Below are 16,488 nucleotides of genomic sequence, written 5' to 3' on the forward strand. Positions count from 1 at the left end.
CTGCCGTTAAAAAAAAATATTTTTTTTTGGTTGTACCTGGGAATAGGTTAACTGTATTCTATGAAGATACAAGTAAATATGGATATATTTTAAGTAAAAATGAGTTTTTATTTTAATATTTCTCAAATTTTGTTAATTTTGTTCCTACATTTCTTGTTCTAGTGGCCAGAGACACGTTAATGGCCTGGAGATTTTTTTAATACATTTTTTTGGTGCTATTTTACGTCATTACGAAAGTTTTCAGGGGGTACCGTGTCAACATTTCAAAAAAATTAATTATAAGTGACACTTATTTCGAAAACAACTATCCGTAGCCCCCAAATAACTTACATACATGATTCCTACATCAATATATCCGCTATAGAAAATAGGCCCACAAATGGCTGAGATATAATGAATAATCCGAGACAACCTCGATTTTTTTTTCCATTTTTGATCTATATCTGGATTACTAAGTCATTAATATAGACAATATGGATATCTAATGGCAGATATTTCAAAATTCATTGCAACATATCAGGCCAAAGTTGGACCTACAATGGGTCAAAATAGGGAAATTTTTTTTTTAACTCCAATTTTTTTCAACAAAAAATTTTTTTTTTAATAAATTTTTTTCACTAATGAATTTAAAAATTTTTTTTAAAAAAATTATAAAAAAAAATTTCGAAAAGTTAAAAAAAAAAATTCAAAAATTTAAAAACAATTTTAAAATTTTGTTTACCTCTCTTAAAGAACAGGTACCATTTAAAACCTATTTGCTAAATTTTTACTTCCCTGATCAAACATTCAGGGATGAAAACGGATAAAAACTTTTTTTTTTTTTTGTTGAGCACCATAAATCATATTATTCTTCACTGAAAAAAACACAAAATTTTGGTACCTATTTTTTATTTAGTATTTCCTCAAATTAATCTTTTATTATGAGCTCCTACTACGATACTGAAATTTATTTGAATAAAATGTTTATTACCTCAATAGGGAGGAGAAAATTCGTTTAATTCAAGTTAATGAAAACAGTTTCTATAAAATTGGTCTTCAGTCACACAAAAATTAATTCATAAGGTGCAATTAGGAACTCGAGTACAAAAGTGAAGTTTCCTCGAGTATATTACATTATTAAGTTTTTGAAAAATTTACAATTATCTCTTATAGCTTATGAGATATTCGCATTTGAAAATTAAATTTTCCAAATTTTTACCCCCTCTACTCCAGTTTTTTGATAACAGTTGATACAAATATTTCCTGATGGACTAACAATAAATGTATGTGTCAAATCAAAAAGAATTGTTTAAAAATCATGACTGAGTCCAAATTTATATTCATTTGAAATTAAACAAATAAGAGAGCTATATTCTGCTGTGCCGAATCTTATATACCCTTCACCAAATTATACTTTAAAATACAAATTTTAAAAATTTTTAGGTAAACCAAATTTAAAATTTTTTTTATTTCATTTTCACAATTAAAAAAAAATTTTAATTTTTTTTCGAAATTGTTTTTTTTTAAATTTTCTTCATAATTTTTTTTTAAATTTTTTTCATAATTTTTTTTAAAATTTTTTTTTTAAATTTTTTCACAATTTTTTTAAGTAAAAGCCAACTATACGTCAAATATTTTAAATGAAAAAAGATTTGAAAAGTTTTGATACCGAGGGGACCAGGTACATCCAAAAAACGCCTACTTTTTATGTAAAATTCAAATTTAGGGCAAAAATTCTCAAATCGCATAGGCGATATCATAATATAGTAACCCATTTTAGATGGCCAAATATGTTCTTATTTATTTTAAAATTTAAAATTTTTTTCGAAATTTTTTTTATTAAATTTTTTTTTGGAATTTATCAAAATTTTTTTTTTAATTTTTTTTTATGTAAAAGCCAACAATACGTCAAATATTTTAAATGAAAAAAATTTGAAAAGTTTTGATACCGAGGGCACCAGGTACATCCAAAAAATGCCTACTTTTTATGTAAAATTCAAATTTAGGGCAAAAATTCTCAAATCTCAAAATTTAGTAACCCATTTTAGATGGCCAAATATGTTCATATTTATTTTAAAATTTTAATTTTTTTTTGAAATTGTTTTTTTTAAAATTTTTAAATTTTTTTTTTTTTAAGTAAAAGCCAACTAACTTCAAATATTTTAAATGAAAAAAATTTGAAAAGTTTTGATACCGAGGGCACCAGGTACATCCAAAAAATGCCTACTTTTTATGTAAAATTCTAATTTAGGGCAAAAATTCTCAAATCGCATAGTCGATATCAAAATATAGTAATAAAGTAATAAAGATGGCCAAATATTTTCTTATTTATTTTGTAAAGGGTTCCGATATCCCCGCCTCTGGTATAGATATTATAGCCATAAAACTAAAAAATCCCATTGTCGGGTTTTTTCAAAACTTTTTTGGGAATTGAGGGATTCCTGATAACAAATTTCAAAATCAGTTTTCATTTTCCCATTTACAATAGAAAATTCTATACAACTGTAAAATTTCATTAAAAAAAAATTCATATTAAACCTCGAGCTTAATTATTGAAGATTGAATTTTAAACATAATAGGTCGAATAACAATTTGAAAAATTTTAGTGCCTCATTTTATAAAACGAAACTTTTGGAAGCGTAATCAATTTGTATGAATAATACTGGGAAAATGGTTTGAAACTTGAATATTTTCCATACAAAATTTTGTTAACGTTTGTCGTTTCGTTTTATAAAATTAGACCCTTAATCTTTGCAAAACTTCAATAAAAATAATTTTTTGTCATATTTTTCAAAAAAATATTCCATGAATTTTTTAATTGTCAAAAGTTATATACATTTTTGAAAAGTATGTAAACGAAAAGAACTAGCAGGCTGTATTTTTCCACAAATACTCTCTGTTGATGAGGTTTGTTTGGTATACAAAATTCCTTAATATTGGGAATTTATTTAATTTTAATTATAAGATGTAAACAGAAATTTCCCACCTTTAAAGGACATAATTCGTGTCTAGGATAAACTATATAAAAACACTCTTCAAAACCCTCTTTTAGAACTTTTATTAAGGGTTGTTTTACTATGAAATGCTGCCACAAAAAACATAGAATGTATGTATTTAGTACAACCGAAATATTATAGCAATTTCAAATTAGTTTTATACGATTTAAAATAATAAAATTATAGTAACTTATTATTATTTAAAAAAATGGTTTCTGAACTTACTTAACAACTTAAGATATAGTTGTCTGCCATAATCTGTAATTATAGTATATATTTAGTACAAATTTTGCTATAATAATACATAATAAGAAATAAATAATTTAAGGTTTAGTTACACAATAAGTTAGTTTGTATTGTTTATAGCTATTAAATATCCTTTTAAGGATTTTCTATTATAGCTTCTGTTTATTTTATTGTATTTCACCAATTTTTATAATCAAATTGCACTAAAAGTATTAAATATGTTAATGTTCCCTTCAAAATCCTAAACGTCATAGCCGATGTCAAATTGAAGAGGCCACAAACATTGACATACGGCAGATTGGTGGAAAATTGTAGGGCCAATAAGTTTAGCTGGAAAGAGAGAAAGAAAATAATATAGAAAATAATTCAATATTAAAAAAATTAAAAGAAATATATTCGGCTGTGCCGAATCTGCCTCCACTATTTTTGGTAATAAAAAATATTTTTTTAATAAAAACAAATTTTTGAGACAAAAAATTTGGTGAAAAAAAAATTTTGTGATAAAGAATTTTAGTAAAACAAGTAAGAGAGCTATATTCGGCTGTGCCAAATCCCTTCACCAAATTATACTTTAAAAAACAAATTTTAAATATTTTTAGGTAAACAAAATAAACAAAATTTTTTTTTAAAAATTAAAAAAAAAATTAAAATTTTTTAAAAAATAATTTGTTTTTCAAAATTGTTTTTTAAATTTAAAAAAAAATTTAAATAAAAAATTTAAAAAACAATTTTGAAAAACAAATTATTTTTTAAAAAATTAGTGAAAAAAAAAATCGGTTTAAAAAATATATTTCCAGAATTCGACCCAAGTCCGTAAAGTAAACAAAATTAAAATTTTTTTTTCAAAATTTTTTCTGAAAATTTAAAAAAAAATCAAAATTTTTTAAATTTTTTATTGCAAAATATTATAATTTATTAGTGAAACAAAATTTATGACAAAAAATTCGGTTTAAAAAATATTTTTCACGATTTCAAACCAAGTCCGACTTATGGCCTTATATACGCCGCACAGTGGTATGAGAATAAAAAAAGAGGGAAATAAATCTGTAACTTCTAAACCCTTACGCCGATTTGAATGAAATTTCACATGTGCAAAGAGGAAGTGTAGTCGAGTTTAAGTTTTGAATTTCGACCTCATGACCCCACCAGGAGCGGGACCAGAGGTTCCCAAAGTAGGGTATGTTCAATTTTTAAAATGAACATAGGCGTAAGGGTTTAGATGTTACAGATTTATTTCCCTCTTTTTTTATTCTCATACCACTGTGCGCCGTTGCAAAAGTCTTTGAAATATCTAACATTAGATATCCATATTGTCTATATTAATGACTTAGTAATCCAGATATAGATCAAAAATAAGTAAAAAATCGAGGTTGTCCTGTTTTTTTCCTTATATCTTTGTGGGCCGATTCTCTATTTTAAATAGCAACCGAACCGGGTCTATAGCGGATATGTTGATGTATGAATCGTGTATGTAAGTTATTTGGGGTCTACGGAAAATTGATTTCAACATACAGACGGACATGGCTATATCGACTCCGCTATCCATAACGATCTATTGTGTAAATCGTTTCGAAAATAATGTCATTTGTATGCATTATACATGGAAATTCGAAAATGTTTTCTTTCGATTCGTTTAATCAGTAATCCCCCGAATATATTGTTACAAAATTGCACTATCAATTTGAGTTTAACGATTTTAGCACGGGTTTCCACATCCAACAGCTTTTGTATAGATTGTCATAAGTATATGAAGCTTCTAGAATATGGCACTATGTACATAAATAGGTACAGCAAGTTGCAGTCAGGTAGTTTATCATAGGCGCTGTTAGATTAAACATCAACTGCAATCAATAGTATCCGGTTTATTTAAAGGAAATAAACCATCATTTTTAAAAGGTAAAAACTTAACAATATATACTTAATGGATTGGCAAATAAAAATGTAGACATTACTATTGGAATGACAAACTTATACATATATTGACATTCATGGTCGGAGGGTATAAAAAACGTTCATTTCACTCACCTCTTTTTGCAACTCTTCCTGATGTGGCAATTCCATTTCTATATTTATCATTAGCAGGACATCTCTTATACGTCTAGTGCACTTAATTGTGTTGCAGCATACAAACGCAATTAGCAGAATATCCAAAATGTTCACAAAGGCAGCATTCAAACCAAACAATAAGACCAGAGTACACAAAATCTCACCATCCTCGTCATTCTCAAAATTCTGCCACCTGATGATGAAGCTAAATAATAAGGCAATCAAGGCCACCATAGCAGCCAAAGTAATGCTTAATATTTCCCATTGAAATATATTACGTATCTCCTTAACCAAACTTCTGACTTCCCTATAAATTCGCAATAGTTCCTGCACTCTCAGCACCTGTATTTTATGACGCTCTTCAAACAGCTCATCGCGCACATAGCGTATCACACAGTTGGCATAACACATGCAGCAATAAAAGAAATTCATTTTAAAAATACTCAAAGTCTCCAAAATTCCAAAGTACACAGTGTAAAACACAAACTCCTTGGAGGGTTTCTCAATAAATATAAAAATGCGCATAAAAAATGTGAAAATTAAACTGGCCGAAGAAAATAGCTTCAAATAGATTAAAATGTCATTGTGCTGCAATATATCGCGACGTTTCGCTTCACTTAACAGCTGAAAGTAATGTAAACGCAAAGCCTCAAAACGGTAAATAACATTTAACATGTTCTTCCTAGCCAGCCAAGTGCCCAATAGGGTTAAAAATAAGGCTGGCAAACGCAAAACTGTTATGGCCACATTCAGCAATATATAAAATGGTTTCTGCTCAAAGGCGGCCTCTCTAACATACGATGACATTAATGCCCAGGGCAATATCAAGACATAGATGATGTGTAAGGCGGCGCAATAAAAATGTTGAGATTTTGAGGGCAGCACAAATTTTTTGCGCTTCAAATCGTACGAATAATTGATGACACCCACGAGCCGTGAGACAAATATGGCGGCAAAGAAAAAGTACTTAAGGCCACGACTTTGTGTTAACGTCAACGTTTGCGACATAACTGAAATGTAATTGTTAAAGTTAGTAGTTGTTTTGTGGCAAATTATTGTATGTAAATTTTGTAATGGTTACTATCAGTTTGTTTTGATCTATTGACTAGTTATTGATATCATCTTAACAGTGGTGTATGATAAATTAAGTACTTATTTACCTCATGTATGATTAATAGTTGGGACAGTTTTTGCTTTTATGGTAAACTAGCTGACCCGATGCGCTTCGCCACCCCAATTAGAAGAAGGAAATAGTACTATTAAGTCTCCCTTTGTGAATCTAAATGTAAATGTCTAATTTCATATTTCTGGGTCCATTATTATAGAAAATGCTAAAGAAAGTTACCATTCAGAATCATGTGTGCTTAATTTTAAATTTTTAGGTTTATTATTATAAAATATTCAAAAAGTACCATTGCAATAAAGAAATAGTACCAGTGATTATCACTTTTGAATTCGTATTCACTAAACCATAACCAAGTTTGAATTTTAAATTTGTATAGCATTTTCTATATTATTAACTAATTTTGTTTCTAAAACATCACAAAACCGAAACCGATCGGATTTCAATTTTTTAAACCCGAAACCGCGGTTTTGAAATTCTTCGGTTTTTTGGAAACTCTAGGTTCATTATTGTAGAAAATTGAATTTGCACTCACTTAAGACCATTGTCGCCGATGGCTCATATATTTATTTATTTAAATTTATTACGATTTTTATTTTTATTAATTTTAATTATTTCGGTTTGTTTATATTTATTGTTTGTGAGCTACCTTAATGTTTACTTAAATTGTCTTATTTACCAATTGTATGATCATTGTTGTTTGGTTCATTTGTCCGTTAGGATTTTTTTATATTGTTTTGTATTCCCTTTTGTTCATATTTGTTTACGAACTAATCGCACTTTTTGTCCCTAAATTATACTGCAGTATTTTCGTTCAGTTTATTTATTTGGAAATGAACTGTTGTAATAGTACATAAACAAAAAGAAATTTGTAGGCTCAGTAATAACTGGCTTTAGAATTAAAATTTAGTTTGTTGGGGATAAAGACTGCGGTAAGTCGCTTAATATATTTATAAGTTATTTTTTTGTAATAAGTTCTTTTTTTAGAAATAAACGGTTGCTCAAGTATATGCATCATTAATTATAAATTTGTGGTTCATTTATTTGAGACTGGTTAAATTCGCTGTCCTCAACATATAGGCTCAGGTCGCAGCCAGCGACAAATTTTATTTCGCAATTTTTTGAGCGATCTTGTGGTTCCTTGCCCGTCGGAACAAATTATATTTCGCACTCTATGAGCGAACTTGTGGTTCCTTGCCTGCCGGAACAAATTTTATTTGCAACCTTTGAGCGATCTTGTGGTTCCTTGCCCGTCGGAACAAATTTTATTGGATTTTGTGGTTCCTTACACGCCGGAACGAGTAAACTTGTATGAAATTGTAACCTGTCCTGGAACAAATTGTGTTTTTTTTATTTGTGATAAATTGTGTGATTCCTTGGCTGCCGGAGCAATTAAATTTTAATCTGCAGTGAATAGCAATTAATTTGTGAATTTTTGTGAAGCCCCAAGCCTGCCGGAACAAATTAATTTTGTGTTGCTGTTTATTATTTGTGAATTTGTGTGCCCTTTGAAAATATTTGTGATTCAAGATGCAACGGTCGCCATCTAGAAAAAGCTCTCGTTTGCAGACAGCAACGAACCAAAATGTGAATAGTTCCACGCCTGCCGGAACAAATAGTTCAGCAAATGTTTCTCAAATGCCGTCGGTACAAAATGTCAGTTCTGTTGCCCTCGGAACAACGGTAACTAGTGCCTCTATAAGTGCCCCTAGAGAACCGACACCTGCTGTATCAACGCAAAACATTTTCAGTTCAACAAATGAAGAGCCCTTTAGTCTGCCGCCGTTAGTGCCCGGTCCTAACGTGAGAACCCAGCCACCACAAACCATATCGTCTGATAATGAGAACCTGCAACGACAAATTGATATCCTGCAAGCTCAATTGGCAAACGCTCAACGTGCTTTAAGAGCAAATCAAAATTTAAATACGCCGAATGTTATTGGACATAATGCGCCAGTCATCCAAAGTATTAGCAGTGGCCCTGAGAACATGGTTGATCGCCGGAATCCAACGCCATATTCCTATGTTAGTCAGTCAGACCAGTTGATGACATCTCAGCCTCTTATTGTTTCCCCTGCTACAGTGCCCATGCCAGTACAACACAAACTTTATGATCTGCCCGAATTTTGTGGTACTCCCGAGGACTGGCCAATGTTTTTGTCTGCCCTTGAACATTCGACAGCGGCATATTCGTACAATAATTTTGAAAATTGTTTGAGATTGCAGAAGGCTTTGAAAGGTGAAGCCAAAGAGTGCGTGAAGTCGTTGCTCATGCACCCAAATAATGTGCCAACAGTTATAGAGCAATTAAAGCTACAATATGGTCGCCCAGAGTTGCTTATTCGATGTCAATTGCAACAGATGAAGGAAGTTCAGCCCATAGCAGAAAACGCGATCGATAAATTGGTGCCGTATTCCATTAAGGTCAGAAATTTAGCAGCATTTTTGGAATCTGCCAATGGTTATCAACATTTGTCGAATCCAACACTCATGGAGGAGTTAGTACAGAAGCTTCCAATGAGCAAACGTTTGGATTGGGCCCAGTTTGCTTCAACTTTACCTCAGTTGCCGACTATTTTGGATTATAGTACCTGGCTCCAGCGTGTTGCAAATTTGGTAAGAAGTGTGCAAATAAGCAGTTCAAGTGGCAATAGATCTAACAGTGATCCAAAACGAAAAGTGGTTTTATATGCTTCTGATGGCCCAGAACGTCAGTTAAAATGTTTTTATTGTGTTGGCCCACATAAAATTTTTGATTGTAAGAAATTTTTAGAATTGAGTGTGCCTAATAGATGGAGTGAAGTGAAGAGATTGAAGTTATGTTTTTCGTGTCTCAGTGGTGGCCATTCAAGTAAAGATTGTCGTCGGCGTAAGCAGTGTCCAATGGAAAAGTGCCAAAGAAATCACAATAAATTACTGCATGAAACTAAACCTAATGAACCAAGTGAACGATCCGTAAATGTGCCGCCAACAGAGAGAGCTTCAACAGTCGAACCAGTGCTTAGTTGTGTTTCCAGTGCTAGTGAAAGAAGTGATTTGTTGTTCAGAGTGCTCCCAGTGGTTCTTTATGGACCAAATTGTGCTATTGAAACTTATGCACTCCTAGATGAAGGTTCTTCGGTCACGATGATGGATAGCTCTTTAGTGAGACAGCTTGGACTGCATGGTCGACAAAGTCAATTGAATTTGAGTTGGTATGGTGGTAAATCGGCACAAGAACCAGTTATGGTGGTGGATCTTCATGTGAGCGGTGTTAATAAGAAGAGGAAATATGCTTTGAAAAATGTGTATGGTGTCTCGAATTTGAAGTTGCCTAGTCAGAGTTTTAATGCGGATTTAGTAAAGAATCATGGTGTGCCTTTAAACTCATATGAATGTGTGGCTCCAAAGGTACTAATTGGTCTAGACCATTGCCATTTAGGATTGCCCGATGAAATAGTTCCTTTGGAAGATGCTGGTCCATATGCTGCCAATACTCCTCTTGGATGGGTTGTTTTTGGAAACGTGAAAGGAGGTCGCCCTGGAACACAAACATGTTTGCTGACACAGTTGGATAATTTAAATAATTTGGTGGCAAATTATTTTGAAACTGAAAATGTTGGTGTTAAGGCTCTACCAGTGATTGAGTCAAGAGATGAATTATGTGCACGAGAGATATTGAGAAATTCGACGAAGAGGGTTGCCGGAAGATTTGAATCCAGACTACTATGGTGTAATGATGACGTAGTCCTGCCGGATAGCTATTCCATGGCCCTTAATAGATTTTTTGGAATGGAAAGAAAAATAAAAAATAATCCTGAATTTGGTGCGGCCTATAAACAATTAATGAGTGAATATTTGCAGAAGCGGTATGTACGTAAATTATTATTGAGTGGAGTTGATACATTTCATCCGAGAACATGGTACTTGCCCCACTTTGGTGTCGTAAACCCTAATAAGCCAGGGAAGATTCGTATGGTGTTCGATGCAGCAGCAAAGGTGGAAGGTGTCTCGTTGAATTCAAAGTTATTGAAAGGCCCTCAGCAGTACAAACCGTTGCCATCAGTTTTATTTAATTTTAGAATCGGTTCCGTAGCTGTTTGTGGGGACATAAAGGAAATGTTTCATCAAGTTGTTGTTGCTGAGGAAGACAGGTGTTCGCAGAGGTTCTTGTGGCGAGATGATGCTAGTGGTCCACCGGAAGTGTATGAGATGCTTGTGATGACGTTTGGAGCTGCCTGTTCGCCCTGTATTGCCCATTATGTGAAGGAAATACATAAAATTGCTGGTTTTGAAATGCTCAGGAGACATAGTGTACTTTGGGACGAGATGTTGCCCATTGTTGCGTCATTACAAGCGATGTGGAATAAATGGCGCCAAGAGCTAAGAAATGTTGTCCATGTAAAGGTTCCACGATTTTATTTTGGAAATGGTTTGCCCTTGGAGTTAGAGCTGCATATTTTTGTTGATGCCAGTGAAGATGTTTGGAGATGGTTGCCTACAGTTCTCAATGTTGCCGATGATACTACAAGAGCTGAAAATAAAGTTGATTTTTCCATTGAAACACGTTGGTTCCAAGGGCCACAATTTTTGTATGAAAACGAAGCTGACTGGCCGAATAAGAATTCTGAGAAATCTGATGATTTGTGTGAAGAAGAACTACACCCCAAATTTGTCATGCTGGTTAGTACAAATTTAGTTATTGATTTTAATCGTTTTTCTTCATTTCTCAGGCTTAAACGAACAATGGCTTGGGTTCTGAGATTTATCAATCGCTGCCGAAAATATGATAAATGTAATGGTTCGAGATGCCTGTGTGCTGAAGAGTTAAGGGTTGCTGAAACTAGTCTGTGTCGTCTGTCCCAAGAAGAATGTTTCGCCTTTGAAATTAACGTTTTAAAATCTGATGGTTCTTTAAAAAAGGACAACGAGTTATTTTCCCTTTCGCCTTATTTTGATGAAAATAATTTACTTCGAGTGAGCGGTCGTATTAATGGTGCAAGTTGGTTGCCTTTAGATGACAGGCACCCCATTATTTTGTCGTCCTGTCACCGCTTTACACAACTATTTGTTGCCCATGTGCATAATAAAATGAGACATCAAAATTTTGAGGCTACCATAGGCGAAATAAGGAAAAGGTTCTGGATTCCACGACTTCGAAATCTGTTGAGAAAGACTACATCAAATTGCAACATTTGTAAGATTCGTCGTGTCGTTCCAGTAGCTCCTTTTATGGGATCGTTGCCAAGTGATAGACTAACTCCATATGTCCGGCCATTTACTTATACTGGTGTTGACTATTTTGGCCCATTAAATGTGACTGTTGGTAGACGCCATGAAAAACGTTGGGTTGCCCTGTTTACGTGCCTTACAATCAGAGCTGTACATTTAGAAGTGGCCTATGATCTATCTACTGATTCGTGTATTTTGGCTATACGGAATTTTATAAATCGTCGTGGCACCCCGTTGAAGATTCGGAGTGATAACGGAAAGAATTTTGTTGGAGTTAACCAAGAAACCCAGCGATTTGATGAAGTATTTGATCTGGTTAAAATTGAAGATGAGTTGTCCACAAGGGGCATTGAATGGCAGTTTAATTGTCCACATAATCCTGCAGAAGGTGGAATATGGGAGCGAATGGTTCAATGTGTTAAAAAGGTTTTAAGAGTAACCCTAAAAGAAGTCGCCCCAAAAGAGCACACCTTGCAAAGTTTTTTAATTGAAGCCGAAAACATCGTGAACTCTCGCCCATTGACTCACTTGCCTGTCAGTCCGGAAGACGAAGAACCATTGACGCCTAATCATTTCTTGTTGGGTTCTGCAAATACGGCTCAAACGCCAGAAGGTATTGAAATTACAAAGCCAGTGGTACTGAAGAAGCAGTGGCGAATTGCTCGACAGCTACGAGATCATTTTTGGAAAAGATGGATTGTGGAATATTTGCCCACACTTACAAGACGGTCCAAATGGTGCGAACATACGAAGCCTGTGGCCCCGGGAGATCTTGTACTAATTTGTGATCCAGCTGTTTCCCGCCGAGATTGGAAGAGAGGTCGTGTCGTAAATGTGTTTCCTGGCAGTGATGGTGTAATCCGAAGAGCTGATGTCCAAACAAGTAGTGGAATACTTAAACGCCCAGTTTCCAAACTAGCAGTCCTTGATTTGGAGTAGTGAATCGTTGCCGATCCACGGGGGTGGGAATGTCGCCGATGGCTCATATATTTATTTATTTAAATTTATTACGATTTTTATTTTTATTAATTTTAATTATTTCGGTTTGTTTATATTTATTGTTTGTGAGCTACCTTAATGTTTACTTAAATTGTCTTATTTACCAATTGTATGATCATTGTTGTTTGGTTCATTTGTCCGTTAGGATTTTTTTATATTGTTTTGTATTCCCTTTTGTTCATATTTGTTTACGAACTAATCGCACTTTTTGTCCCTAAATTATACTGCAGTATTTTCGTTCAGTTTATTTATTTGGAAATGAACTGTTGTAATAGTACATAAACAAAAAGAAATTTGTAGGCTCAGTAATAACTGGCTTTAGAATTAAAATTTAGTTTGTTGGGGATAAAGACTGCGGTAAGTCGCTTAATATATTTATAAGTTATTTTTTTGTAATAAGTTCTTTTTTTAGAAATACACGGTTGCTCAAGTATATGCATCATTAATTATAAATTTGTGGTTCATTTATTTGAGACTGGTTAAATTCGCTGTCCTCAACATATAGGCTCAGGTCGCAGCCAGCGACAACCATATACGCCTAATTTAATATTTCTATGTCCATTATTACAGAAAATTCAAAAACTACCATTAGAATATATAAAATTACCAAAAAGCCCCCACTTGTGGTTTCCTACTCACTCGGGTCCATATAAACTTAATTCCATGCCTTTAGCTTCATTGGTGAAGAAATTACAAAAAGTACCATTCGAATAAAGAAAAAGTACCAAAAAGTGTCCTCCAAGAATTCTCACTCACTAAGTCTATTGTTACAGAAAATTAAAAAAAGTACAATTAGAAGAATAAAAAAGTACCTATAGTTCAGTTCTCAGATTTTGGTACCTAAATATTATCCCCTATTTATACCCTACACCACCATAGTGGGGAGGGTATAATGCGTTTGTGCAGATGTTTGTAACGCCCAAAAATATTAGTCTAACAGCCACCTTAAAGTATACCGATCGACTTAGAATCACTTTCTTTGTTAAACGATGTCCGCCCGTCCGTCCGTCCGGCCGTCTGGCTGGCTGGCTGTCCATGTAAACCTTGTGCGCAGAGTACAGGTGGCAATTTTGAAGATATTGCGAAGAAATTTGGTACATATTATTTTTTCGTCTCAAGGACCAAGCCTATTGAAACTGGCTGAAATCGGTCCATTATTTCACCTAGCCCCCATACAAATGTCCTCCCGAAATTGGGCTTTATTGGTCATAAATGTTTAATTTATATATGTATATCCATAAATTCCGCTCCAAATAAGTTTTATATATACAAAATTCATGTCACCAAATTTTGTTACGATCGGTCCAGAATTAGTCATAGCTCCCATATCGACCCGCTTCCGAAAATCACTTTAACGTGCATAAATCGCTTAAAAATGTTGGTATACTCACAAAATTCAACATAGTAAACTTTCATGTAGACATAAATCACAAGACCTAATTTCATGGTGATAGGTCCATAATTAGACATAGCCCCCATATAAGGCCCACTTCCGAAAATCACTCAAAAATATAAATTATTGAAATTTTAAATGAAAAATGTTTTTGCTCTTTTACTTAGTGTAGGGTATTATATGGTCGGGCTTGACCGACCATACTTTCTTACTTGTTTTAATACTAACTTCACTCAGATACATATCAGCTAACTTTAATGTCGATAATTGAAATAATTTAAAATATTAAAAAAGTACCATTAGGAGCAAAGTACCAATTTCTCTTTTCCTCCCTGAACACCTCTCAAGTTTGAAATTTAAAAATAATCCATTTTGCCTAAATTGTTTATGCTACATACATGTCTCAAACGAATAAAATCTGTGTTAATGTGCCCAAGAAAAACATGTTTTAAAAAAAGTACCAAACTGTTTACCAGGATTTCGCCCAATATTCTTGGCACTCGAGTTCCTAATAACACCCTGTTAGTTAATTTTTATACCTTTTTCATCCCCATTGCGGTGGTAAATTAAAATATTCATATTTCTATGTCAAATTATAGCAAAATATATTTTATGAAAAAGTACCAAAAATAAACTCAATTTTTATCCCTTAAAGGTTTGAATTTCCAAAAAGTACCAAACTTATATTTTTTGATGAGTAAAGAAAACGATTTAAAATTTGTTTCTATGTTTATTGGTTTAAAAGATGCATAGGGTGCCAAAAAAGTACTAAAATACAGTTTTTACCCGTTTTATCCCTTAGAAGGTTTGAATTTCGAAAAAGTGCGAAACCCCTGTCAGCTTATTTTTTAAATGGAGTAACAGCCATTTTAAGGAACCCACATTTAAAATTTCATGATTCTAGCTTCAGTCGTTTGGGCTGTGGGATGATGAATCAGTCAGTCAGTAACATTACTCTTTTATATATATAGATAGATTCTCAGAGGTTTGCAATCAAAAGGTTAATTAATTTAGGAAAATGTAAAATGAAATTTTTGTTATCAGATGTTATAACTTAGGCATATTTTTTATACCCACCATAAAAAAGACGATGGAATATTGATTTTGTCATTCGGTTTGTAACCTATTGATAGAACCAAAAACTACATATATTCTGGGTTCTCATACGATTCTAAGAAATTTTTCAAATTGTTGGCTTTTATTTTGAAACATTTCTACAATAAAAATGTATTCAAAGTATTGGACCTGTTCCCATATTTCTGGCAACATATGCACTCCTCGCCAAAAGAACTGGTCATCTTTTGAGGCCAAGAACGAATCAAGCCAATTTCGGCTGGTCCGATCGTGTTAAAATTTTCGAGTCTTCCCAAAACTCCTCCTATTCAAAACTTCGCGGGAATAAGTTAATAAGGGTTTTGACATTTTATTTTGTACTAAGGCGCGAGTTTTGAAAAACATCGAAGGCAACAAATTCAGGCGTAGCTTCTGGAACTTTTTATCTACCCAACCGGTCTGGAGTTGTTGGCTACTTTATTGTTAATGTTTAATGAATCATGAAAATTATTCTTTTCGGTGCTGTTTTTATTTAGAGCTCAGCTCTCCGTCAGAACCGTGGAAGTTCCTGTTTGTCTCCCTTAAAAACCCAGAGAGCAATTTCCAATTTCTTATACCCTTAATTTTTTATTTTTTTCTTCTTGGTCCAGCACTCATGCACAGCATTGTGGGGGAACTAGGAAAATAGGCTTTGGGAAGAAGGAAAGAGGACATTCGATTTGAACTTTCCTACATTGAAAACAAGTAAGAAAGTAAGCAAAAACATTTTTCTTTTAAAATTTCAATAATTTATATTCGTGAGTGATTTTCGGAAGTGGGCCTTATATGGGGGCTATGACCAATTATGGACCGATCACCATGAAATTAGGTCTTGTGATTTATGTCTATATTAAAGTTAACTATGTTGAATTTTGTGTGTATACCAACATTTTTAAGCGATTTATGCACGTTAAAGTGATTTTCGGAAGCGAGTCTTATATGGGAGCTATGACTAATTATGGACCGATCATAATAAAATTTGGTGACATAAATTCCGTATATATAAGACTTATTTGGAGGAAAACTTGTGTAGATACCTATATAAATTAAACATTTATGACCGATAAAGTCCAATTTCGGGAGGACATTTGTATGGGGCTAGGTGAAATAATGGACCGATCTCAGCCAGTTTCAATAAGCTTGGTCCTTGGGTCGAAAAAATTATATGTACCAAATTTTTATCGAAATATCTTTAAAATTGTGGCCTGTACTTTGCGCTAAAGGTTTACATGGACAGCTAGACGGACGGATGGACAGAAGGACATCGTTGAATCGACTCAGTGATTTCAGAGACTGTCAGAAGGTAACGATAAAGGGAATCATTCATGTTTTGCCTCATTACCCCAATCTCCGACAGGCTTGATCTATAATTGAATGATTATGAATGGCAAATGTTGCTGTCA

At 33.2% G+C, this 16,488-nt stretch overlaps 2 protein-coding genes across 2 annotated transcripts; one reads left to right on the forward strand and one right to left on the reverse strand.

Annotated features, from left to right (window-relative positions):
• Positions 1-3,398: 3,398 nt before the first annotated feature.
• Positions 3,399-6,275, reverse strand: Gr58c (Gustatory receptor 58c). The gene is made up of 2 exons (XM_065511121.1): positions 5,247-6,275; positions 3,399-3,551 (listed from the first exon to the last, which is right to left on the reverse strand). Exons 1-2 carry the CDS (start codon positions 6,273-6,275, stop codon positions 3,399-3,401), a joined length of 1,182 nt encoding a protein of 393 aa, XP_065367193.1.
• A 1,645-nt stretch (positions 6,276-7,920) lies between these two features.
• LOC135959964 (uncharacterized) lies at positions 7,921-12,540 on the forward strand. Its single transcript, XM_065511123.1, has one exon. The coding sequence runs from the start codon at positions 7,921-7,923 to the stop codon at positions 12,538-12,540; it is 4,620 nt and encodes a 1,539-aa protein (XP_065367195.1).
• The last annotated feature ends 3,948 nt before the right edge of the window (positions 12,541-16,488 follow it).

This window comes from Calliphora vicina, chromosome 5, assembly GCF_958450345.1.
Source record: "Calliphora vicina chromosome 5, idCalVici1.1, whole genome shotgun sequence".
In the NCBI taxonomy this organism is placed as follows: domain Eukaryota; kingdom Metazoa; phylum Arthropoda; class Insecta; order Diptera; family Calliphoridae; genus Calliphora; species Calliphora vicina.

What these genes read in the sequence shown, in the direction of transcription:
- Gr58c (XM_065511121.1), bottom strand. Translation starts at nt 6,275, where the DNA reads ATGTCGCAAACGTTGACGTTAACACAAAGTCGTGGCCTTAAGTACTTT. An exon ending in AGGAAGAGTTGCAAAAAGAG is followed by an intron (nt 3,552 to 5,246) that starts GTGAGTGAAATG and finishes CTCTCTTTCCAG; the next exon opens with CTAAACTTATTGGCCCTACA.
- LOC135959964 (XM_065511123.1), top strand. Translation starts at nt 7,921, where the DNA reads ATGCAACGGTCGCCATCTAGAAAAAGCTCTCGTTTGCAGACAGCAACG.